The 26,080-nt window shown below is 32.9% G+C and overlaps 1 protein-coding gene across 2 annotated transcripts in view; it reads left to right on the top strand.

Moving 5' to 3' along the window:
- GEFmeso (Guanine nucleotide exchange factor in mesoderm) overlaps window positions 1-23,792 on the top strand; it is a 77,900-nt gene extending 54,108 nt beyond the window's left edge. For both annotated transcript variants that reach the window (XM_089711733.1, XM_089711734.1), the window contains exons 2-11: window positions 1,626-2,909; window positions 3,306-3,415; window positions 11,413-11,507; window positions 15,422-15,689; window positions 16,134-16,250; window positions 16,715-16,794; window positions 17,119-17,224; window positions 17,792-17,935; window positions 18,216-18,297; window positions 18,445-23,792. In XM_089711733.1, the coding sequence (XP_089567859.1) occupies window positions 1,626-2,909; window positions 3,306-3,415; window positions 11,413-11,507; window positions 15,422-15,689; window positions 16,134-16,250; window positions 16,715-16,794; window positions 17,119-17,224; window positions 17,792-17,935; window positions 18,216-18,297; window positions 18,445-22,919 (6,761 nt within the window). In that variant the 3' untranslated portion in view covers window positions 22,920-23,792. The remainder of the gene's footprint in view (window positions 1-1,625; window positions 2,910-3,305; window positions 3,416-11,412; window positions 11,508-15,421; window positions 15,690-16,133; window positions 16,251-16,714; window positions 16,795-17,118; window positions 17,225-17,791; window positions 17,936-18,215; window positions 18,298-18,444) is intronic.
- The last annotated feature ends 2,288 nt before the right edge of the window (window positions 23,793-26,080 follow it).

Here is a 26,080-nt window from a genome sequence, read left to right as displayed (position 1 = left end):
CACTTCCGTCGAACGGGTCACGAAACGTTATGTCACAGCTGTGAGAATTAATGACGTTTGAGGTTATGATAGTTGGTCTATGTGGAACCACGTGGTTTAGAATTCAGGAAAAAAATATATGAAAATTGAGAAAGGATGTTAGTTATAATTGAATACCGTGGGGAAATTGGCTCTTTCATATTATACGTTATTGGTATAGTATAATGAACTTATCGTTATTTATGCATTTTTGAATGGTGACATATTAACATAATTTAAAAATGTACCTACCTATCTTGCAATGCATTATATTTAAAGAATTAAACTATATAATATTTAAAACTAAAGTAACTATCGATTATTATCGACTAGCGACCCGCCCCGGCTTCGCATGGGTGCAATGCTGATACTAAATACACTACAGAAAAACTGTGAACGTTGTATATAAAAACATAGCGGCCCGCTCCGGCTTCGCCCGGGTATAAAATAGATAGCCGGGCGGCCGGCCGGTACCGCCGCAAACGATACGTCCCGCAATTTTTAAATCTGTAATATCTTCGAAAATATTCACTTAAATCATACGGCCATATAGATCTATATTAAATGAACAATGTATTCAAGGTATTTAATTGGTTAAGGATTAATGCTGTATTGGTTAAAATCGCTTCGAAAATTAGCCATTATTTGTCGTAAAAAGTAAATGACAAAAATAGTTATTTGTGGGAAATCCATAAGAGATAGACATTTGCCATCGCGGACTTTTCTGTAGACCTTTTCAATGTGTATAATACTTAGTACATTATTTTGATAAAACTCGTAGGGTTCAGCCTGCGTTTGCAATGTAAGCGGAAAAAATGTAATTTTTACGTCATCACATTAAAAACCTCAAAAATAACAGTACTTCTCCACTATTTAATGGATGTTATTATACATATAAACCTTCCTCTTGAATCACTCTATCTATTAAAAAAAAACCGCATCAAAATCCGTTGCGTAGTTTCAAAGATTTAAGCGTACAAAGGGACATAGGGACAGGGAAAGCGACTTTGTTTTATACTATGTAGTGATAACAGAAATCTTAAGTTTTGTTGTTGTAGGTAGATAACTTAAAGTCAATAATTTATCCTCTAGAAAATCAAAAATATCAGACGGAAACAATAGAATACATACTATCTTATAATACCACTAAAACATTGTCTAAATGCATATCAACTCACAACAGATAACAAAACAAAACATCCAAATAAAGATAGTCATTCGACCCCTTCCTACGACACGAACTTAATACTTCTAAAAGCCTTTTTGTTAGCAGTGACATAATCCTGACCTGATACAATCTTGCTTTACCTTTATGGCTATCAGGTTTAATTTAAAACTCTCGCAAAGGTCTAATCTTTTATTATGTAATCGTAGATGGTTTGTTATGACGTATCAAAATCAAAAGGACGGTTAAAATTTCGAGATTTATGGACTAATAAATTGTTTTTATAGTTTGTACATATGTTTTAGTTTATCAGAATCGAGAAAGATAATACATCTGCAAGTTATTGAATGTTTCTTTCTTTAGCCCTTATGTGTCGTTTCTAATATTTCTCTAATTACATATGACTGTATTCTTTATTAACGTTATATTTCTTCTTTCACAGGAAGTACAACAGACCTTACTCCCACTCTCATTGGAATATACGACGCCCTCCTCGAACCAGCAAAGAGCTTAAGGCCAGATGCGATCCGCCTAGAAACAGCCAAAGATGCTAGAAACGACCCACCAGTACAAAACATTCCAAAAACAATGACAGAAGATAAGGACAGCGCGAAAGCAGACGTTTGCTCCAGCCCACCAAAGGACCCATCGAAAATCGCAGGCAGCGTCAAACTTCCCATTGCCTCGCTTAACAAAAGTTCCCTCTACAACATTCGAACTAAAAGTGATAACAATGGTGCTAGTGATAAATGTGACTTTACCAGTGATGTCGATGTTAATAACAAACCGCAAAAGGTGTTCAAAGAAACGAAAACAGAAACTGCATTCGATAACCTTTCGCCGAACGTTAAACGAATGTTGTCCAGCGCGTCTGAGACGACGACGTTGCGATTTCAAAAGAAAACAAACAATATTGCTAGATCATCGACACGTAAATGTAATATTCCCTTAGTAGGAGCTACTTCTAAAATATCTCAGTCCGGTGTCGAAATATTACCATCAGTAGAAATTTATGATCAACCATGCGGACTAAAATCATTTGGCAAAATACCGGATGAAAAAGTAGAATCTCCACAAAAATTAATTAGACCAGAATTTAAAATTGATGAGCCAGAAACATATGACGTTCCCACAAATAATCAGCTGGCTATTTACGATGTACCTAATAATAATAAAACTGCATTTGAATCATTATCCTTGCCATACATCGATCAATCTATCGAACTCTCTATAACTTCAAATGATAGAGAATTCGATATTAAACTATCATCAAAAGACAATTCTCCTCTGAAACCTGAAAAAACATCAACGCCTGAAGTGTCACCGGCGAAATTTCCAAAAACAAATGATGCAGTTAGTACTCTTCCTAGGAAAGAACCGAAAGAGGTTTCGAAACAGCTTATGAAATCAGGTCCTTTTCCGCAAGCAATAGGATCTACGGGAAACTTGAAATTGGGACCAGAGAAAGAAGTGGTGCGACTCAATCCGCCTGTACAAGTGACTAGACCGCTTTCTATGAGTTCCATTGCTTCGTCGAGTTCAACATCAAGCAGTGGTGTTCAAAATAAGGGAGGAGTGAACTCCGCATACCTTGCTTCGATCGAGAGCTTGGACGACCATAGTGATGTGGACATGACATCTGCTAATGGAAGCAATAACTTTGTGAATAACGCTGGGGTGTTGAAGGCGAGCATATCAGAAGAGAGTCGAACGGAGACGATACCAAGTAAGTAAATTTGTAAACTGATATTTAAATCAACTTCCTAATTAGGTTATGAAACGTTAATTAATTGGGTAATAGTTTTCACTCGTAGTTCGGATTAAAAAACTACCAAATCGCTCTCCAGTCTTTACGAAACTTTTTTAAAATAAATCATTTATTATTTAACAAGTTTAATGCACCTCTTTTATCACGTTATGTGCACAAGATGTTTCTGTATTTCCAATAAAGATTTTGCATAACATTTCTACTTTATTGTTGCTAAAAATTACCTTTTACATCTTTAATAACATGTCAATTGTCATAGTCAGATAACAGGCCATTGAAACAATTATTGTTTTATTTAAACATTTCCACAATAATCTCAAACATAACTTGATTCTAACCATATTATGTTACCAGGGCAGAATGTATTCGAGGAGCTATCTGGACTGTCGCAGCTGGAGCGGGTCTGTGCTGAAATAGTGCAGACCGAGAATGTTTATGTTGAAGATCTGCGACAAGTGGTCGAGGTGAGTGACGTATTTAGACTGGATAACGGGGTATAGTTTATACCCTGTATTTCTATTTGTTGGGTGTTTTGGTAGGCGTATAATGCTTTTCTTTATTTGAAATTTGAAAATTTTCTTTGAAAAAATACGTATATTTTTATTTGAAATTCAATTGGTCAGAGTAATTATAAGCTAAAAGTATTGTTGGAGGACATATCCTGCTGGAAATATTAGTTGCGATTTAATTTTTGTCATTACAGTAGCTTAGTATTAAATAAATGGACCCATAAAATTAATTACATGATCGTTGAAAATTACATTTGATTATGAGTTTTGACTTTAACTTTTTCATATTATGAGATATCACGGTCCACGGATCAATCGTTTTTATTATAGCAGCACTCCCTGCCTGCTTTTTGTTTTTCCACTACATCTTCTTATATATAAAAATGAATCGCAAAATGTGTTGGTAAGCGCATAACTTGAGAACGGCTGAACCGATTTCGTTAATTCTTTTTTTATTATATTCCTTGAAGTACGAGGATGGTTTTTATGTAGAGAAAACGTAATTATGTACCACGGGCGAAGCCGGGGCGGACTGCTAGTATATTATATGAATATGGAACAATACAGAATGTCTGGTTTCCTTACCTTTTATTTATAAACAGTTTAATTAGAGACGTTGTATCTATATTATTTCATCGCGGCCAATTATCCCCATTACGGTATCCGTTCACGTTTGTTTGTTTTATTTTCCCGCCATTTCCTATGTCTTTGAAACATCAGATGCGTTCCAATTCACGCATCTCTCCATATTTAAATTTGTCTAAACTTTACGCAATGTTGCCAGTATATGGAACTAAAGAGGTTGCATTTCCTGATTCTATTTTTAATGTTGTTATTGTTTTTTGTTTAGAAGTAATTTTGAGTGGCCAATTTTAATTGATACTTATCGATGTTTACAAGATAAGAATATGATGTACCGTGCAAAAAGAAAATGTTTCACAGAATAATTTGTTCATTAGCAAAATGTATTTTTTGTTTGAAATAGTACAATAGCTACCCTACAATTCTAAGAATTTCAAGGTAATCGCAATATAACATCAAAATCGATTTTTATTTTGGAGGTCACTAGGACAAGGCGTTGCTATGGAACAAAAAAACTATAAACAAAATGTCTAATTGAAATATTTTCAGGCCCATAAATTAAAACACTTTTTCGTTCGTTGTTTTCTTTATAAAAGTTTTAATTTGTATTATACATATTATTTTTTACAAAGCTAGCATTATTCAAAATTCAGCCGTAGTTCGTCCATCAATTACTCCGATACTGTTAATTGATTTGAAATTAATGCTGGACTTAGCCCAGAGTACAGGTAATTTTAATTTTTAAACCCAAATAAATCAACATACATTAGTATTTTCCTTAACTACATATGAGTCCATGTGCCATCCTCTCTGATATATCTTACTACATATTTACAGTTACAATTATCCAAAGAAACTCCACACATCCAGCACACCCATATAAAACGAATGAAATGCTGATTTTTATTCAGATCTTCATAGCCTAGAATTAGTTACAATTAGCAAAAACCGCTCCATCCTCTATCCCGTATTTGGCTGCCCATCCCGTTGGGAGACCTATAAAATTGTTATTTACGATTATATACTGTATTACTTTAATATAGAGTTGACAATTCATTGCCTAGATAAGGTTTACTTCAATGGCCAATATAAAAAGACCTCTCTAAAGAAGATAAGTTGTTAGAATAGAGGTTCTTATAAAGTGGTGGGTTATAATGATCAATCATTGTGACAATCTGTCAGGACCATATTAAAATGTCTTTAATAAGGAACTGTCCCTTTATGGGACGCATATTTTTATACGTTTTCTTAGTTATCTGGATTTATATCTAATCTCAGAAGTTTTAGATGATTTGATCATCTGTATCATGCTGAGTGATTTTGTGAAATAAATTGTAGTTAATAATTGTAGAGTGTGGACTGTGGACTATATAAAAGTTATTGAATACTACTGAATATTAATTTGATCAATTGTATGATACAACTACATTTGCCCCGCGGTTTTAGTTGCATTGCTCCGCTCCTATTGGTAAATAATTCCACGATTCCTGAGATTAGCGCATTCAAGCATGCAAACCAACAAGCAAACTATTCAGCTTCATAATATTAGTCTTTTTGTATCAACACAAGTTTTAACCAGCGATTTCGTTTTTTCATTGCAAAATTCCGCATATTTATACAACACACACAACCTCTCATATATCGAATAACAATAATTTTTAACAATAATTTTTTTATATTCAGAAATAAATCAAATTGTTCATTTTTTTCGACTATAGAAAGTAATACTAGTAAAAATATAAAGTTTCATTTGATGTAATTTGATCATGTTTCATTTCAATTAACTATAAATAAACCCAGTTAAGTCAGTGTCTAATAAATCTAACAGCTAATTAATTAAAACATCAACACGACAGTTGACTACCGAATTTCTTGCGGTTAATTACTGATGAAAATCTTTCCGCAAACTATTGGGTTTTTATACTTTCCTTTTGATTAAATCTTATATTTATTGTTTGATATATTTATTTATCATTGTGATTAATTGTTCTTATATCTTTGCATTTTATATTTGTTTGTTTATTGCTTATTTAACTTTTAAGTCTGTGTTTATCCATACTAATATTATAAATGCGAAAGTAACTCTGTCTGTCTGTCTGTTACTCAATCACGCCTTAACTACTGAACCAATTTGCATGAAATTTGGTATAGAGATATTTTGATATCCGAGAAAGGAAATAGGCTACTTTTTATCCCGGGAAATAGGATAGATTTTATCCCGGAAATCCCACGGGAACGGGAACTATGCGGGTTTTTCTTTGACTGCGCGGGCGAAGCTGCGGGTGGAAAGCTAGTTGGCTATAAACAAATTTCTGTGGATACGAGATTGTACAATTTTAGGGAAAAACATATCTATCTAAGAATTTTTAAACCTCTAAGTTCTTCTTTTTGCCTGTTTAATCTCATGAGTTTGCATTATTTTAAATTGCAGATAGCTTTTAAAGTGAAACTTTTATTACATCGTCTCAAACTTTTTGGTCTGTGTAGCGCATGTCGCGTGTATCGCGGCTGCCGAGTAGGTATACCTACTCGGCAGCCGACCGTTCGAACAGTTTCACTTTTACCGTGGTTTCATAAAACCACACAACATTTTTTTTCTCGTATGTCATTTTCTCGTATGTATGAAATTTAGAGATTGTGAAATGAGGGTGGTTTGTATGGGTGTAAAGCACATGCGAGCGAAGCAACGGTCAGATAGTAGTATTATAATTATCGTGTAGTGAATAATAGTGAAGTACCCTGTCCCTTTGTGGGGCATTTCACATCTGTTTCACTTATCGATTTTCTATAATATGTGATCAGCTTTATACCAGACGGACGTATTATTATGTTAGTCTCCCTCTAAAATAAAACATAGGAATTCTCGTATATTAAGAAAACTTGCTTTTATTTAAAATGAAAGAATCTCTCAGTTCACTGCAGATATAACCGGGCACAGCTAGTAATCACTAATCAGTATAAATTTACCAAAGCAGTATTTTCCTATTCTATCCCTGTCCTATCCTACTAATATTATAAATGAGAAAGTTTCTAGAGGATGGATGTATGTGTATGTATGTTTGTTACTCTTTCACGCAACTACTACTGAACAGATTTCAATGAAATTTAGCACACATGTAGAGGGTAACTTGGATTAACACATAGGATAGGTTTTATCCCAGAAAACCTAGGGGAACAGGAACAAAACAGTTTTTCTTTGAAAACGCGGCCGAAGCCGCGGTCGGAAAGCTAGTAATGCTATAAAATAAATACGAAAGCGAACATATGCGACAACATGGCGTCGAACGTTTCATTCATCTTATTTTTATCTCAAGTTAATATTGTGCGTCGTGGGTGTCGATTGACCGGAATAAACGTGGGCTGAATTATACTAATTTGTAGCATAGACTATAAAGGGAATATTTTGTTAAGAATTATTGATGGAAAATACTGCTTTGTGGGTTATAAGCGCTTTGAATATAGAAAACTAGAGGTCCGCCCCGGCTTCGCCCGTGGTACATATTTCGCAATAATTGGTAGCCTATGTCCTTTCTCGGGTATCAAAATATCTCCATACCAAATTTCATGCAAATTGGTTCAGTAGTTAAGGCGTGATTGAGTAACAGACAGACAGACAGAGTTACTTTCGCATTTATAATATTAGTATGGATAATATCTACGATTGTAGGTAGTCATGTAACACCTATCTACTTTCATATTATGTAGAATATTATAAAAACTGTAACATAGTATTTAAATTCTCGTGCGATAACATATAGTGTTTTAATAAGTGTAAGATTGACCTCCTATTTATTTTCATACATTTAAATAAACGGAGACAAAAACATGTACAAAATAACTGCCGATAATTCATCCTTACTAAGATCAGTCTTATTTGCATAAAAATTCTTCAATACTTCTTTTTTTTACCATAAAAATTATTCTGGAAGTAAAATATTTTATGGCTTAATAAAAAATACGTAGTCTATGCCATATTTATAGCCACTGTGGGCGTGATACAGTTATTTTATTGAATCAATTTAATGCGCTTTTGAATGAGCTTGTACCTGCGCCCGCGCATCTTGTGCAGGGTTGCCACATGGAGGAAAAAAATTGAGTATGAAGTAAAAAAAGCAATATTGTAGTAATGATTGTTATACGTAACATAAGAATTTGGAAAAATTTTTATTAATCTTGTTTTTTGATGTAGTTAAACTCGTTTTGTAGATATAATCAATAGATTATCTTAGACACTATAAAATAAATCGATAACATCTTGTAGTACAATGCTTTTTAGGCGAATTTTTTAAATATTTTACTGCTAGAAAAATAGTCAACCCTATGTCCGTTCTAGTTCCTTTACACAAAAAATACACAAGTGACATCCCTGGAAAGTTAAGCAACGCAGGATGGTATCCCGTTACGAACGTAATGGCTGAGATATATTTATTGACGTTTATCTAGTTGACGATATATCTCAAATATATCTACACCGTGTAATGTGTACTCCTGTCAATATGGGAGATAAGAAAAATAATCTGTACATAGTAAATCTCTTGTAAATCTGATAATAAATAAAAGGATTATGTTATTAGTTTGTAGAGAAATCGGTGAAAAATGAACATACGTAAAAAAACATGGCAATACCTCTCCTATTTTAGCTTGCACTAATACTAGAGAATGTTATCAGTTAAATATTATTCTTTAATTTTTAATAAACAGAGTTTGTTTACTCTGACATTTGAACCAATGCAAAGGGATAAATCGATGCCCGGTATTTAAATAAATGCAAAGGAAAATTTTATTTTTAAGTGCTGCTTTTAACTTAGCTAAGCTTTTCTTACACTGATAATCAATTTATGCTAGTGTTAATGCAAACGTACTGGCGGAATTATCGCTAAAAGCAATCTCTGCCACCCAACTTGCTTTAAACAAAAGATTTCTCAGTTGTTCTACATGTCATATGAATGTAAAAAGTCAATATGTAACGCTGTTGTTAAATTACGTTCTAGACTAGTGTAGACCTAAAACTCTATAGACATACCACATGTATGTAGTATGGCTGACACCATAAAAAAACCGCAAGAATGTATGTCATGATTCACGACACTTTCCAACGTGACAATGACAATGACCGAATGATTTTTTATTGTTTACAGTTCATTGCATTAGTCAGCATATAAAATATACCTATGTTTAACCTGTGTTTCTAACATACTGTATCGGGGGGGGGGGGTAATATTATGATTTTTAAAAGCAGTATTAATTCCAGAGCTGTATAGATTACACCCTGGAATTACTGCCACCTTAATGCTGATTATGCCGGCAGTGTTTAGTATAATAATTGTTGCAGTAAAGTTTTAGAATCAAGTTGAATTTGGTAACTGTGGCTTTATTTAGGTACTAGCTGCTCCGCTCGGTTTCACCCCCGTGGCTCCACTCCTGTTGGTCGTAGCGAGATGATATATATAACCTTCCTCGATAAATTAGCTATCTAACACCGAAAGAATTTTTCAAAACGGACCAGTAGTTCCCGAGATTAGCGCGTTCAAACAAACAAACTCTTCAGCTTTATAATATTAGTATAGATTAGCAGTTCCTTTAATTTAATGAGCTTTTTCGCATAAAGTTTCTTCTTACTGCTTTTATTTTACAGATTCTTATTAATCTTAAATGTATGTTAATTGCAATACAATACAGTATATATGTATATCGATTATGTATCACACTGGGAGACAATCTGTAACGTCCGGTGATAGAGAAAGTTCGATAACATATCAACTAGTTGTAACCCGCGGTTTTTATTGCATTTCAGAATACTGTATTGAATATAGATATTTAAATATAGGTACGATGATTTGGGAACTGTGTTTACCAAATTCAAGTTAAAATTGAAATGAAATGTCTGAATCAACAAACAGGGCAAGTTATAAATGGTACAAATGTGTGTTGTACTGACCATAATGAATAAACGTTTCTTTCTTTATTATTTTGAGTTATAACTTATCAAAAATCTTACTTAACTAAGAAATAGAAAATTAGTTGACAATCTTGATATTTAATATAAACAATATTCAAATTGGAACCTATGTTTACAACCCTAAAGTTCAAATTCCAATGATGTCACAACGTGCAAATTACGAACAGTACAAATGTAATTTTATTCACAATCTGAGCTAGAACCACATGAGTAGAAAGACGGAACAGAGACTAAGCTTCTTAAGAACGTGCAAAATTGTTACCTATTTTGGTAGGGTTGTCACAATAAACTTGTAATAATAATGAAAGGTAAAACACACCGTGTACAATTCTCTTCTTATTAAAAAAGGACCTAATAAAATAAACGCAAGTAGGTACTTACTTGAAAAAGTAATAATCAAAATATTTACTCACCTATTGTACTCCCTGGGATAGTTGAAGTATGATATATTTTTAGTTTTTCTAGTATTATTCATACACACAGTACAATAAACAACCATTTTTAACAATAAAATATTACGTTTTATATTAAAATATTCAAACTTGCAAGTTGCAACTAATAAAACAAACAACGTGCGTCGTATCAACCCTGAGACTGTCCTCAGCCTGTGCAAGCGCAAACCGGTTTTTTCCAGAATCGCTGCGTACGCGACAAGCGGCCTGCGGTCACACACACATGCCCCGCGTACTTGTAGTAGTGCAATCGATTCGCGCGGTTGTTTGAAGCTTAGTCTCTGTTCCGTCTTTCTACTCATGTGCTAGAACTCCGCAAATTGAGTTCTGACTGCATGTGGTTTACCAATAGATTGTCCATTGTATGAGGAAGACTTATCTTGGTTAATCTTAATACATCCTAGTAAAACCTTCTTGGTTGACCCGTTAGAATTGAGTTAAGAAGATTTGTAAATATGTTTAGTAGGTTCGTTATAATTATAATCCCTAATTTAAGAGATGTTTTAATTATACAACATTTGTGTATGTGTATTACGGATAAAATAAAACATTTACACATAGTTCTTCTAATAGTTCTTTATGTATGATAATAATGACTGAGATTCAGTCAGGATAATATCATAAACTAGCTTTCCACCCGCGGCTTCGCCCGTGCAGTCAAAGAAAAACCCGCATAGTTCCCGTTCCCGTGGGATTTCCGGGATAAAACCTATCCTATGTCCCGGGGTAAAAAGGAGGCCTATGTCCTTTCTCGGGTATCAAAATATCTCTATACCAAATTTCATGCAAATTGGTTCAGTAGTTAAGGCGTGATTGAGTAACAGACAGACAGACAGAGTTACTTTCGCATTTATAATATTAGTATGGATACTGCTCCTTTTTTCGGCTTATTCTACAAATAATAAGTAGGTACTTAATATTTTAATTCAGTAGTTAACAAAAATCATAACATTTTTCAGGGATACCTGCATGTATGGCGAAGGGACTCAACGTTTTCGGACGATGAGCTATCGGAGCTGTTCAACAACATCGAAGATATTTACGCATTTAACAAGTAAGCTATTAAACAAATATATTTATTTCCAATTACATACATAGAACTACAACATTACAGAATTATAAAAGTAATTAGGTTAAAATTCTATCGGTTTAGTTGCCATATGTATACTTGCCATATGTTTTAAATTTATAAAGTACTAGTGGTCCGCCCCAGCTTCGCACGTGGTACATATTTCGCAATAAAAGATAGCCTATGTCCTTTCTCGGGTATCAAAATATCTCCATACCAAATTTCATGCAAATTGGTTCAGTAGTTTAGGCGTGATTAAGTAACAGACAGACAGACAGAGTTACTTTCGCATTTATAATATTATAGTATGGATTTCATTAGGGATAAAATCCATACTTTTATCCCGGAAATCCTACGGGAACGGGTTTTTCTTTGAAAACGCGGGTGAAGCCGCGGGCGGAAAGCTAGTAATCCTATATTTTATTTATCATAGTATATTAGCTATGCAGCTTTACTAGTTATCACAATATAAATCGTGGTAAAAATCACTCTTGCAATATTAAAACGAGCTGTTACACTTCCATAGCAACAACAGGGCCGTACTAACAACATTTTAACTAACTTAAAAAAGTGGAGGTTCTTAATTAGGCTGTATTTTATTGATTACTTTGTTAGCGTAACCTAGTTTTAATGATTTTACTTGAACAGCAAATTAATAAGTAAAATCTATTTTATATTCATTTGGGTCTTGAGTTTTGATAAAAAATTATTGATAAATAATCGTCGTGTCTACACATTACTCTATTAAAAATATTACCTACAAATTAGCGCGTTTAAATAAACATACTAAAGGAATAACCAATACACAATAAACAATTCCAAGACCACATAGTAACATTTAGGTCATGTCCTTCGCGTATTGTATTAAAGAGTTAATGGAACAGGAAATTATAGGCAAAATGAATCCAACAGTGTAAATTACTAAGCGTGACTAAGTGCATGTAATTAGATGTATTGGTTTTAAATTGACAACGCTCGGTCGTTTCAAAATAACTACTGTAATGACATAGCATAATGTGTACTTAGCTCGCAGTTTTTTCTTGAATTCTGCTAGAACCATTATTTGTTGCTGTGCGAAATTGATATTGATTGCTTCATTTGTCTATAATTAACTTCAATTTTTTGCAAACATGAGAAATTCTATTGACTTACTATAATTACGTAAATCAGAGTCTGTGGTTGTTCATGGGCGGCGCCAATCATCGCTTTCTGTCCGGTGACGCTACAGCTCGTTTGCTATGCATACATAAAAAAAATCGTTATCGTCCAATTCATTGCAATCGTGGTAAGAATATTCCATAAAGTACACGTAAATTTAAAAAGATTATAGAAACGAGCGAATTATGTAGAATGAAAAAAGTGATAACGATACCTAATAAATAATAATTATAATACAAGCATTGTGAATATCACATAAGAGTAACTTATTTTTCCAAAAAATACTTCGTAATATTGTAAAGTCCAGCCCTGTTAGCGAGGGTGTCTATAAAGCAGGGGACGTCAAAATGTTGGATAAGGGGAGGATTTGCTCTCAACAACACAATCCCTGATATATCACCGGCTTTGAAATCACGATAACGGCTTGTAAATCTGTGTATGGGATAAGTCTAAAGAAATAGTAATTGAAAAGTGGTAAATAAGTAAAATGGTATCTGATACAATAATCGTAGAGAGGTACAACAACGTTGCATGTGTAACTGCAGCCCGTAGATTTTTTTTAAATCACTTCAAGTAAGAAACTTAGTACAGAGCTTTATTACTAAGCATTACTTAGTACTTATTGGAAGTGCATTAAGAATGTAAAATCAATCAACGCCTGTCGTAAATCTCGAAAACGGACATGGAAAATGCATAAAATTAAATTTATAATTAGATGAAGAACCAAAGCCATCTTTAATTCTAATCCAGTGTTTGCATATGAAAGTAAAACCGCAGCATTTGGAACCAGTTACTGTGTAATATCTATTCCGAAGTGTTTAGGCTCGGTATAGATAGGCGACTATGCGACTATCTAACGACACGACAATGCATTAAATTGGTGGTTAAAATGTCATTTATAATTTATTTCCCAACTTGCTTGCTTTACTTAAAATAACGTAATCATAATATGATAGAATATTATTCTAGAACTGATTGTGGGGTTAAAACAAAAATATTCAAAGCCTTTGCAGATCATATTCAATATTCATATTTCATATACTGTTCGCACTACTGTTGCATTGGCTTATAAGAAAGATTCTCTTTTATATGGTTTAATAAGATTTGCTTTAACTTATAATTTTTCTTCGTGTATACCGAAACTTCTGGCCTTACCAGGTTATTTTAACAGACAAGGGGCCCTAACAGTTGAGTTTAATTTCATATTTTTAAATGTATTTCTTCTGAAATCGCTGTTTTGCAACAAGCAATAACGGAAAGCAGTACAATTTTTTATACATAAATACTCTCTCCTACTCAGTCCTACACTTTTTCAACTTGCGACTATTTCAAGTCGCACCTCCTAAATCCCCTTAAAACTTAGAACAACGGGCTAACTTGCCACTTGGCTGGCTTTGCACTGATATACAACACCGCGCTTTTGTTAGTCAAACGAGTAAATTGTAAGGCGTATAGAGTTTCAAATGCACGTCTCAAACCGGTAGTGAAAAAATTACTGCAGATGCATATTAAGTTTGCGGTATTCTTTTATACTGTGGTATTTCACAGGTATTCTTTTAACGTAAGCAAGATTTATTGACATAAATGTTAGTTATATTATGATGCCTAGAAAGTAGAAGACGCAAAGCATAGACGCCGAAGCTTATAATTTAAAACTTACTAACTACTTAATCTAATTTATCACGTGAAAGAACAAGAATTAATATATAATATACATACCTACTTTACCTATTTAGAGGAGATTTATGGCTACTTAAAGTGGAAAATCTGAATGGAATCATTATGTAGAATAGGAAGAGATTACCAAAATATATAATAAAGGGCTATTAGCAGAAACTTAATAGATGAAGAAATAGTATTGCGCTTATTATTTCTACAATGTTTTAAAAATTACACAAAAACTACGTTATTTCAAACTATACAATGGATCTATTTACCTTGTTTGTAATTGCAAATATCCTCAAAAACTTTCACCTATATAGTAATATTAGTAGAAACTAGAAACTTTTTATTTATCACATACCTCACACACCAGGATATTTACAAAGTACAGGTACTTTTAATATACAACCGACGTACAATTTGGGAGTTTCTCCAAATGTCACGTAGATTTTATTGTTACAGTTAAATCCTTAAACAATAAAGTAACTGTGAAGTCACATCTTGAATATTTCTCAATACACGTCCATTGGATTTTTGAAATAGTTTTGGCATTTTTGTCACGTTTGCCGTAAAAAAAATATTCGTTTCGACACAATTACGTAATACAAATAAAAATACTAAAGGTAACTTCGTGCATGTTGTTTTTGTAATTTATAGATTTATCGGACAGAAATAAAATACTTCTACTGCGAGTACTACCTATCGGTACTTTCAAAATATGTCGTATGTATCTCAAACCTAATTTTATGCTAGAAGTAAAAATAACAATTAAACTAAACCTTTTTATGGCACAATAGTTACTACGTATGTATAGGAGGAAAGTACTATTAATTTATCAATTAAATTTCCTCGATTTAAATTATGCCATTTTCCCTCTAGTAACTATTCTTACAGCTGTTGTAGCATTAAAATACTCAAATTAATTAATTTCATTAACACCTATATTGTAAGTTACCTTCATCCACAATAGTTATGTAGTTGTACTACCAGTATATTTTAAACATGCAGTATTTAAAATTTGTAGTAGTATAGTAGTAAAGTTTATTATCTGTATCTGTACTCATAAAACTCTTCCACAGATCGCTCTGCACAGAGCTAAACGCCTGCCGTCTAGACGAGACATGCATAGCGCGTTGCTTCGTCAACAACACTACTGGTTTCTCTGTATACACCTCATATTGTACCGGGTATCCTCGTACTATGGAACGATTAGCAGCACTAGCCTCGAAATCACAGAGTGCAAGAGAGTTCAGAGAGAGACAACTGGAGTTAAACCATCCTTTGCCACTAGCGTCGTATTTATTGAAGCCAGTGCAACGGATTTTGAAGTATCATCTGTTGCTACAGGTGAGGTTTCGTTTATTTAATGCAGCTTTCTAATAATATAATAATAATTCTATCAGACTTTTTGTTAATGAGAAAAGCCAACTATATAGAAGGAAAGCTTACTCTTGGAATACTGACAGAATAGCTCGCTAATTGAACTATAATGTTATATATTTTTTATTTTACGATCTAATATCTACAATCTGTACGATTTGAGATACGAAATATGCATTTATGCACCTGCAGAAATTCTTTGTCTTTAATTTGCATAATTCCTTCCTCTCCGCAGTTTCACTAGTGTTCTAGATAAATCATACTAAAATCTTATTTGGTACACAATTTTAATCAAGGACCGATATTTTTCGAAAAAAGTGAAAGTTTATACCATGCATCTATATTAGCACAATATTAGTCTCCATATTTACAAAACTGTAACTCTTATAACTTTCTCATAATCAATTTCAGAACGTAGTAAAGCAATGTGCGTCCTGCGAGACAGAGTACGCGCTACTCAAGATGACAGGGATAGCGCAACACATTGACGACATGAAACGGCGGCACGAACATGCTGTTAGAGTGCAAGTTAGTTTGGTTTTATTTGTTACTTTTACATACATGTCTAGATTCGAATAATGTAAATACAATAATATTAAGCTATTGCATAGCTTCTATCGCGGGCCTTGAGCGCGGGGACCGAATCCAGAAATTCCGTAACGAAAAAACCTCACGCTCCCCACTCCGACGGGCGCGGAGGTGTGGCTTGAAGGCATAGCATGCAATAGCTTTACCGCGGCAGTTCCCGAGTGCCACACGTTTTTTTTTTTTTAAATATACGTATTTCTAAAAAAAAAATCCAGCCAATGAAGGTATAATAAACTATAGCTTCATGATTTGACGGTTAGTAACATCTGTAGAAAGATGCACAATGCACATACCAATATCTTTCCTCCGTTGCCAATCAGACTTAAAATTAAATTAAATCGTGTTAATAATTAAATTATTATAATATCCTAGCAAATTTTAACACATAAACAATTATTTTTCAGGAAATCCAATCATTACTATACGGTTGGAACGGGCCGGACCTGACTACATATGGAGAGCTGTGTGCCGAAGGGACATTTAGGTAAATATTAAATTATAAGAAATTATTATTAAATAATAATTATTCTGAAGTCGTTAAGCTTAGCCAACACCTTTTCAGAGAACAAATTTGCTTGAAAATACCATTTTCTTTGTTTTGTTTGACTTTTAACTTGATCTTGATAAATTGATATTAAATCACAGTGGCAATATATATAAAAAATAAATTAAATGTATGTTTGGCACAAAATTTTACCCACGTTCAAAAAGTTCTCGCAGTTGCTCCTTTTTTTCTATAGTTTTGCAGTATAATCTGAAAATTGAAACGGTTTATTCTATGTTTATATATTTTTTTATTTACTTACAGAGTTTTCGGCGCGAAGGCGATGCGACACGCCTTCCTCTTCGATAAAATGTTGCTTGTTACAAAAAATAGAGAAGACGGCATTCTTGCGTACAAGTCGCATATTATGGTAAGCTTTGCTTTATTATTTTTATCGACTTTTTCGTATATCAAATTTAAATTTTCATGCAATCGGAAATAGCTTTACTGTATCTTTTTATCGTATTAATAATATGCAGTAATGATAGTTATAATTATATTTGCATCTTGTACACACATACATTTTCAAAGCTCAATTTTTTATACTTACAAAGCAACAATACTACATGCTTGTAGAATAGCTCTTATAATTTTTCTATATTTTTCTATACCAACAATGCAACAACACGATGCCTCTAAAATGACTCTTATATACCACACAATAAAGCTCATTCCCATACTTACAGTGCAATGATGATGCTTGTAGAACGAGACTTATCTCCCACACAATAATTCTAATAATATCTGTTGAATGACGTTTATTTCAACGTAATAAGGCTCATTTTTCCATACCTTACGGTGCAAAAACATGATGCCTCTACAATTATTTTTATATACCACATAATAAGGCCGATTTTTCTATATTTACAAGCCAACAACACGATGCCTTTAAAATGACTCTTATACACCACATAATAAAGCTCATTTTTCCATACAGTGCAACAACATGATGCTAGTGGAATCAATAGCGGGCGCTCCGCTATCGTTCCACGTGATACCGTGGGACGCTCCGAGAGCACAACTCACATTACAAGCAAGATCACCGAGACACAAGCGAGAATGGACCTTATTGTTAAAGCGGGTGAGTTCAATTTGCAATATTATAAATAGATTGTCTTGGACGAAATTTGAGGGTAGTTGTTTTAATTGTTATGATCAGATTCAGAAAATCATTCGATTTTATTGTGTCTATTTAGTTCCGTAGATAATGAATAGTTTGATAAATATGCCTATTAATATTAATAGTTGTAAATATAGTATTGATCTTACTTTTGAAAATCTTTCAGTATTTGTGTAACTTTGTATATGTATAACTTTTTTTCTAAAGGAAAAGTTTGTTTAATTTATAATTTTATTTTTAGGTCATACTGGAAAACTACAACGCAGTTATACCGTCGCACGCGCGTCAGCTTGTTATGGAGTTAGGACAGAATAAAACTGATGGTAAGTTGTCTTTTTAATGATAAATAAATTATGAATAATTTAACGATAAGTTTTCCCTAGAAGTTTATATCAAAGAAAAAAAAAACAATTGACCAATTGGAGCTAAAAAATACACAAGCAGCTAAACCAAAATATTTTTTCTTACAGATGATATTCTAGCGGAGAAATCACACAACCTCATATCACAAGCGTCGATGCGTAAACAACTATCTGCGCCCGAGTATCTCGAAAAACGTAAATTAGAACGAGAAAGGCGAAAGTCATTCGAAAACGGCATTCGAGGAAGATTAAAGAAAAACAGGAAAAACACAGTTCCAAATTCAAGAGACACAAGTCAAGACTGCGATTGTGCTCAAGTTTCAATTGAAAAAGGCACAGACTATACATGCGATAATTGCTACATAGATCTGTGTTCAGATTGCGAAGGAGATTCCAAAGATAAATGTAACTGCAAAAATGATGATGTGTCCACAGAAAAATGCCCAGAATGCGATCGAGCACTACATTACATTGATTCTGGAAGCGTTGAACATATAGAGAGAAAGCCCAGTTGCAAATGTTCAGACTTTAAATCTTCCCAAGAAAGTGTTAGCAAAGAATTTAGTGGCTCTTTGAATAAAACTAGAAACTTCCACTCCTCTGATAATATCGTTGGTTATACGGAAACGAAGAGCAAGGAAGATCTTACTGATACTTTAGGCGTTAAAAGACAGAGAACATGTCTTAAATGTGCGAAAATTAAAGAAAATATTCCAGTCACTGATTCTATGGGAACGCTTCATACGAGGAAGTCAAGATGTATCGAAAATGATAAACATAAAACGGATACCTTAAGATCAAAGTCCAAAGATGATCCTCAAAGATCGAAACTCTCTAAAATTGGTACTTGGAGACGAAAATCTGAACCAGGCTTGCAACAAAATGCACAAGCCTTCCTTACAAAGCGATCTCAAGATAGTGATAGTGAAAGAAATGACGGTAGAAATGATAAGATCGAATTTGAATGCCGTAACTGTGGTTCAAATAAAATCAGCAAGAAAATGAAGTCTAACGAACTAATGTCTGATAATGAAACGGAGAATAGAAAGCGAAACGTAGTATCAAAACAGAATATAGAAATTAAAATGTACAACACTAAAAATATTCCCAAGAAAATATCGAAAATCAAAAAGAATAGAGCAAAAGGACGTTTCGGGACGGATACTACTACAAGATTTTATACCGATTTTTCAAGTGATGTATCAACAGAAAACATTTTGCATATATCGGAGTCGAATGATAGCCTCAATGTTGATAAACCAAAACTAACGACACAGATCTCTTTACCGGACAAAATCAGTAAAGATGAAGATATAGACGAAGAGACTTATAAAAAACTAATAGAGAAGACAGATTCATTTAAAAAGAATGAGTTGGAAAAAGTAAAGTACTTAAATAAACAAAAAATCATTAACGAAGGAACTGAAACTGAGGAGAAACCTAGTGAAGTACAAGATGATATCCAAGAAAGTTGTGAAGAAAATGAACAACCGTTAGAACAGATCATATCTCAACTTTTAATGCAAAATAGAGAGTTCCAGAAGCTATTGAAGAAACAGCAACAAAGAAACAGCGCTCACAGAAGACATCAAAGACTATTAAAATCTCACTCGATACCTGATCAAGAGATACTTGCACGTAGCGATCTAACTAAATTAAAACCAAAATTTACGCGGCAAATGTCAGAAAATCTAGAACTTTCGATCGACGAAGATAACATGGATGATAACGATCAAGTGGTTGAAATTGATAAAGAAAACGTTATGTCAGATGATGATCACATTTACGAAACACTAAGAATGGAAAAGCGCGTTGAAGAAAGTCTACACGCATTGAATAGTAAAAGTAAATTAATACAACATCAGCCACATTTACCTATTAAAAAGTCCCCACCAAGTTCCTTAACGCAAATTACATCAGAAATTCCGAGACTAGGTCCCGAATCTGACTATGTTTATTTATCGTTTGATGAAATTAAAAAGAATCGAGACGCATTAGACGACGGCATTTATGACGTTCCTGTAAAAACACCTGAAAAAGTGGTGAATTCACATCCACAAAATAAACGCAAAAGTTCAGATTACTATGTAACTATGGAGAATCAAGGACCACCTGTCGCTAATGAAGAAAACCTCTACGATAATTTAATAGACGTCTGTAGACGAAAGAAAGAAGTGCCTAATACTTTACCTGCTGACTATCTACCGATGAGTCCAGACCACCAAAGTCCAAATACACCTGAGATTTGGTTGAGTCGTCAAAAAGACCATTTTAATGTTTCAAGAGATAGAAAATCAGGTTCATTGCCACGAAGCTTCCAAGTACCAACAAATGGTCAAGATGAAACAAACTTGACAACGTTTAAATGTAAACCAAACAGTAACAGTAAGACTTACTTAAATAGAGATGGCAAAGTAATGAGCGTTGATCGACCATTCACGATTGCAGCAGATCAAAGTGAAATAAGTTATGATGATGTAGAAGCATATATGAGTGAAAATGATATATTAAAATTTAATAAGAGCACTAAGTCTACCGATGATTCGCAAAACATCAGTAAATCAACACTAGAACTTGAAGAAGAAATCGATCGATGCTATAAAAACAATTTTGAAAAGATTAAATTAGATGCTAATAAAAATGAAAACATTGTTAATTCTCAGGCTAACTTAGATATATCAGTAACATCGTCGTGTGAAGCCTTAACAAATCAACAGAATAATACAAAAATTGTGGACGTTATACATCCAGAACATAAAATTTATAAACCAAATGGTAATGTGCTGTCACTGAAAAATGTCTTAAGCCGTTTCAAAAATCGTACTCCACCTAAAAGCGAAGAAGCAGAAATAAACGCTAACGATACTAATAATCAAGATAAAACTGATCTAAAAAGTCCAACAAGCGAAAAAAGATCTGCTTTAAATCCAAGGAGTTATTCTAAAAACCTGCTCCAAAGATTCCGAAGCATTATAGGCGACGAACATTCAGATGACAATCAAAATAAAATCGATCCGAATAAACCATCAAAGCCATTCGACGCTAACGACATCAAAGTTATTATAACATCAACAGATAACAGTCCAACAACTTCAACTATCCTTTATTCAACTAACGCCGATGCTTTGAGCAGAAGTGTCTGTGAAAAGAGTACTATAAATGAAAATCAAATAGAGAAAAACAATTTAGAAGTTATGTCACATAGCTGTGATAATCTAAACCAAAAGCCTACATTATTCAGACCTCCGTTTGAAAAGAGTATGAGCATGGTGACATCGATATCAAGTTCTATAAGCAGTACGCCCTCTCCTTCAAAATCAAATAATAGTTCCTATCAAAGTTTGAATAAACTGCCTATTTACATGCAGGGTAGTAAGCATTTAGGCGCTAGAATAGCCCAGTCAGATTACGTAGATCCAACAACTTTAATTAGTGAGAAAAATGAAATGAAAAACATAAATGTGCTAATAAACAAAAACGCAGTTCGACCCGATAGTCTTTTCTCGAATTCGTCATTTGTTACTTCATCCAGTGAAAGTACATATCAAGAACCACAAAATAAAGTAACTGTGTGTCAATCAGTTGTGGAATCTACTGAATCAAGCCATATCAATTCAGATGAAAGTTTTTACGAGAAAACATTTGAGAAGCTTGAACATTTTACAGGCGAAGATGTGTTTAGAGATTCAGCTGTTTATTCCGATCAAGAAGAAACGGCTGAGAAAGAAACTGATAGTAAAGTAGTGAATAAACCCTTAAATCGAGTTGAAAGTATCAAGCGTAATTCTTCATTTAAAGCAAAGAAAACTGTCATAGCCAGTATATCAGAAAAAGCTACTATTCAAACCGTTACTACGAGTAAAGTTCAAAATGTGACTAGTAATAAAAGTAACATAACTAGTACGGAAAGAGTTGTTAAAACTAAAGTTGCACCTCCAGTACCTATAAAACCTAAGATAACACAAATATCATCAGTAGCCACAGTTCAAACTAAAGTAGTAGCTAATAAAAACATTAGTAAGAATAAAGAACAGTCTTCATCTACAGAGTCTGTGAATACTCGAACGATTAAACGAAATACAGCTGTAAAACCAGCATTTACAAGATCTGACTCGACTCCTATAGCGAAGAATGAAGACAAACTAAAAAGTAAAGCAGAAACGAATACAGTAAAAGATACAAAAGAGACGAAAGAAACCGAAGAAGAAAAGAATACAATTCAAATGACTAGACTAACATTCGAACGAGCGAGTTTAGATTCAGCCACACGAAAACGTGTTGTTGAAAATAAAAGATCATCAGTCGAACAGCCAAAAACAAAATCAGTGTTAGAAAGGCGAATGGAGATTGAACAAATGTCCAAAACACAAACCAAGCCCGTACAGAATAAAAAGCCGATACAACCGGCCAAACCGAAGTCAATTACAACCAAAGTAGCCTCCTTTGAAAGAACTACAGAAGTAAAAGAAATGGCTACAGTGAAATCCAACATTCCCGCAAATAAAAACAGTATTACCGAATCTGAAACCACCGAAGAACAGAAGGGAAGTTGGGTTAAGCAAGTAGTCAACAAATTTCAATGATGTACTGAGCATTTAAACGAATCCGTCTCAATTTTTTACTCCCGTTTTCCTCTTTGGAGTAACTCCTTGTTATTTCGTTGTAAATATTTCTTTTTATATCAAACCTCCTTGGCTTGATGTTTTGTGCCATAGACAAGGTTATATTTTTATAGTATGGCAACAGCACAAATACGCACTCGCACATTTGTATATAAAAGTATTGTTAATAGATTTATTTTGCTATATTATATTTATTGAAAAGTGCCATCGTACACGCACTTATGTTCATAATAATATATTTGCAAAATATATTTCCTCGTGCAATGAAATACGTTCGATACTTAAAATATTTATTTTTTAGTTCATAATCTTTGTTGTGTAGCTACTAACACCAAAAAGTAGTTCGTTTTAGTTTAATTTAGAACTTTCATTTATTTTATGTTTTATTTTTAATTAACCACTTAATTACTTAATTTACAATAACAGTTATTAGCGAATATAAAATCTCATGTATTTTTAAGAATTCAAAAACTTACTTTTAGTAATATGTATTGAAAAACTTCCGTGTAGGCATATGTTGCCAGACATATTAAACTACAATAATTATGAATCTGTGCACATTTTTTATCTGTGCCTGTACTCAGTAGAAAATATTATAAGTTAACCTTTTGAAGACAAGTATACTTAATATGTGGAGACTGTTAGGGATAAGATTAATTTTTTCAATTAAATAAACAACTAACCTTAGTATTATTGAAATCTCAATTGTATTCATGATTTAAATGTATCTATCGAATTATATTATACAAATTGTAATGTTTATGATTTATGAATATTATTGCAGACTATTTTTTTAAGTTTAAAACATTCGAAATTGAAATTACATATGAGTTTGAGTTTGAGTATGTATATGATTTTTCGTAACAAACTTCAAAAATTTTTTTTTTTTTATTTTTTATTCCTATCCTCGTGAATTTGTTTTTAACACTGATAAGTTATAATGTTCATAACAAAAATAGATATTTAATCGCACATAATATGCCTTATAACTATACATCTATTTTCTATGTAATCAAGCCTTGAAAAGTGCAAAAATATTGTAGTTTTTATACTTGTGATATCGAATGAAAAATTATGTTTGTAGAGTATAATCATTTTGAGTAAAAATCAGAGTATTTTTCAGTGTAGTAACTATGTAGCTTGGTTGTAATTCTCAATTTTTTTCATCTATTAAAATATATGCTCCTATAATTGTCCTAATAATTCTAGTATCTACGACTCCTAATTTCATTTTCGTTCTTTATACCTTCCTAATTTTAATCATATAAAGACAAATATAATTTTTCATTCGATATATTTTACAATGTACAAGATCAGTTGTGAGCGTGTTGACGCGAATGTAGTCTTTGTAGAACTTTTCTATTTGTATTAACTAATCGATTCCGATAGATAATATTTGAAATAAATGAATTTTCTTAAATATTACAGTGTTTCTTTTATACCCATTTTCCTGAAATTCTTTCAATAAATTATACTTTAAATAATCTGTGTTTAAAATATGATGATATAACTACATGGGAAACACGCACATATCCAACAGTAAGAATTTTTTAAATCGGTCCAGTAGTTCTTGAGATTAGCATGTTCAAACAAACAAATTCGCTATAGGCTTTATTTAAATATGTAATAAGATGAACTACTAGGAGGAGATAATAAATTCTTTAGTTTAGATTATTGCTTCTTAAAAATAGGATTCCAATACAGTATATTATTATTAGTCTGTGCCAATACCTACATTACATTTTTAAACTTTCCAATAGAAAAGTTACGTATACGTTTCAGTGATAACTTCCCATGATAAGTTAATTATTTATATTATTTATATGATTATTCAAAGCCACAAAATAAACAGCAAAAGCTTTTGAAAGAATCCCATTTTAATAAATATTTTGAATATGCAGCAGTGCAAGGCGGTGCGATCTCCGTCGCGTGTTCGGAAATTCGGAATTTGCGAATGTTACAAAGACCTAAATCTTTGGATTGATAACAAAGTTATTGTTTGGATAAATTCTTGTAATTAAGGGGACGCAAGAATTATATAATAAAGGTGTTTTTACACATTATATGACGTTCGTTTTTCCTTGCATTGATAGGTAGAAGTTGGGAAAATTATAATTTTTTAATTTTATAAATGTATTAAATGTTATTGTATGTAATTTAAGTTCAACATACCCAGCAGTGGGAACGAATATGGGCTAATGATGATGATTTCAAATTATAGAGAAAAGTAGTAAGATATTTTTTGTAGGCGTATTATCTCTGCTTATGTCATTGAGATAATATTAATAGGAGACGACACCGCCTACGTCACTTATGTTCCACTCAACATACGTCATGTGACGTATGTTGAGCGGTATTTTTTAATGGTTTTAAAGTGAAACGCATCAAACATTCCTTCGTGTGTGTTACGATATTGCACAAATAATACAAATAATACGGAAAAGTGCAAAGGAATAACTTTCATCGTTAAGTACCTAACTAAATAATAATTTTTAAAACTTAGTTAGAGCAAAAAAATGGCGCACAGATTTTGTTCGTGGTGTCTCCTCCATACGTAGTAATATTATCTCAATGGCTTATGTGCAGTTTTGCCATATGTATTTGAAAAATATGTATGGAAACGTCTCTATAGTGAAAATCTGCTTGTTCTTTAAAAAGTTAACATTAGAATTAATTGCAACTAATTTCCAGTGTAGCCCTAATATTTTCACTTTTCAGGTTTACAGACCTAAAAATTAACCAATACGGTTTTATTTCTTGAATCCGTATTCCGTATGCAAACTTTTCAGTAAATATCCAAATTATATAAATTGTGAACTGCCTGTAAAATAAATCCGAGGGATAATTTCATGATTGATTAGATTACCCTTTTTTTTCTTCTCTCCTTTTTTCCGGTTCCATAACATTCTTAAAATTATATATATGCCTCCCCATATACTAAAGCAAATACTACCTACCATGAATATACATAAAATCTGACTATAAAATATCAAACAGCCAGCAAAAGTACGAAAGGCAATTTGTTAACGGTATCAGCATAATAGCGTCGCGTGATCGGGAACGTATTTTCCATTTTTCCCTCCAAAAACCATGATGTACGCCATCCTAAGCACGCTAGACAC

Source organism: Colias philodice, chromosome 27, assembly GCF_061535455.1.
Source record: "Colias philodice isolate Cphi_HAF_F1 chromosome 27, ilColPhil1 Martin Lab GWU primary, whole genome shotgun sequence".
NCBI classification, from domain to species: domain Eukaryota; kingdom Metazoa; phylum Arthropoda; class Insecta; order Lepidoptera; family Pieridae; genus Colias; species Colias philodice.
The sequence above is the reverse complement of the archived record's forward strand: the minus strand, read 5'-3'. Positions and strand labels throughout refer to the sequence as shown.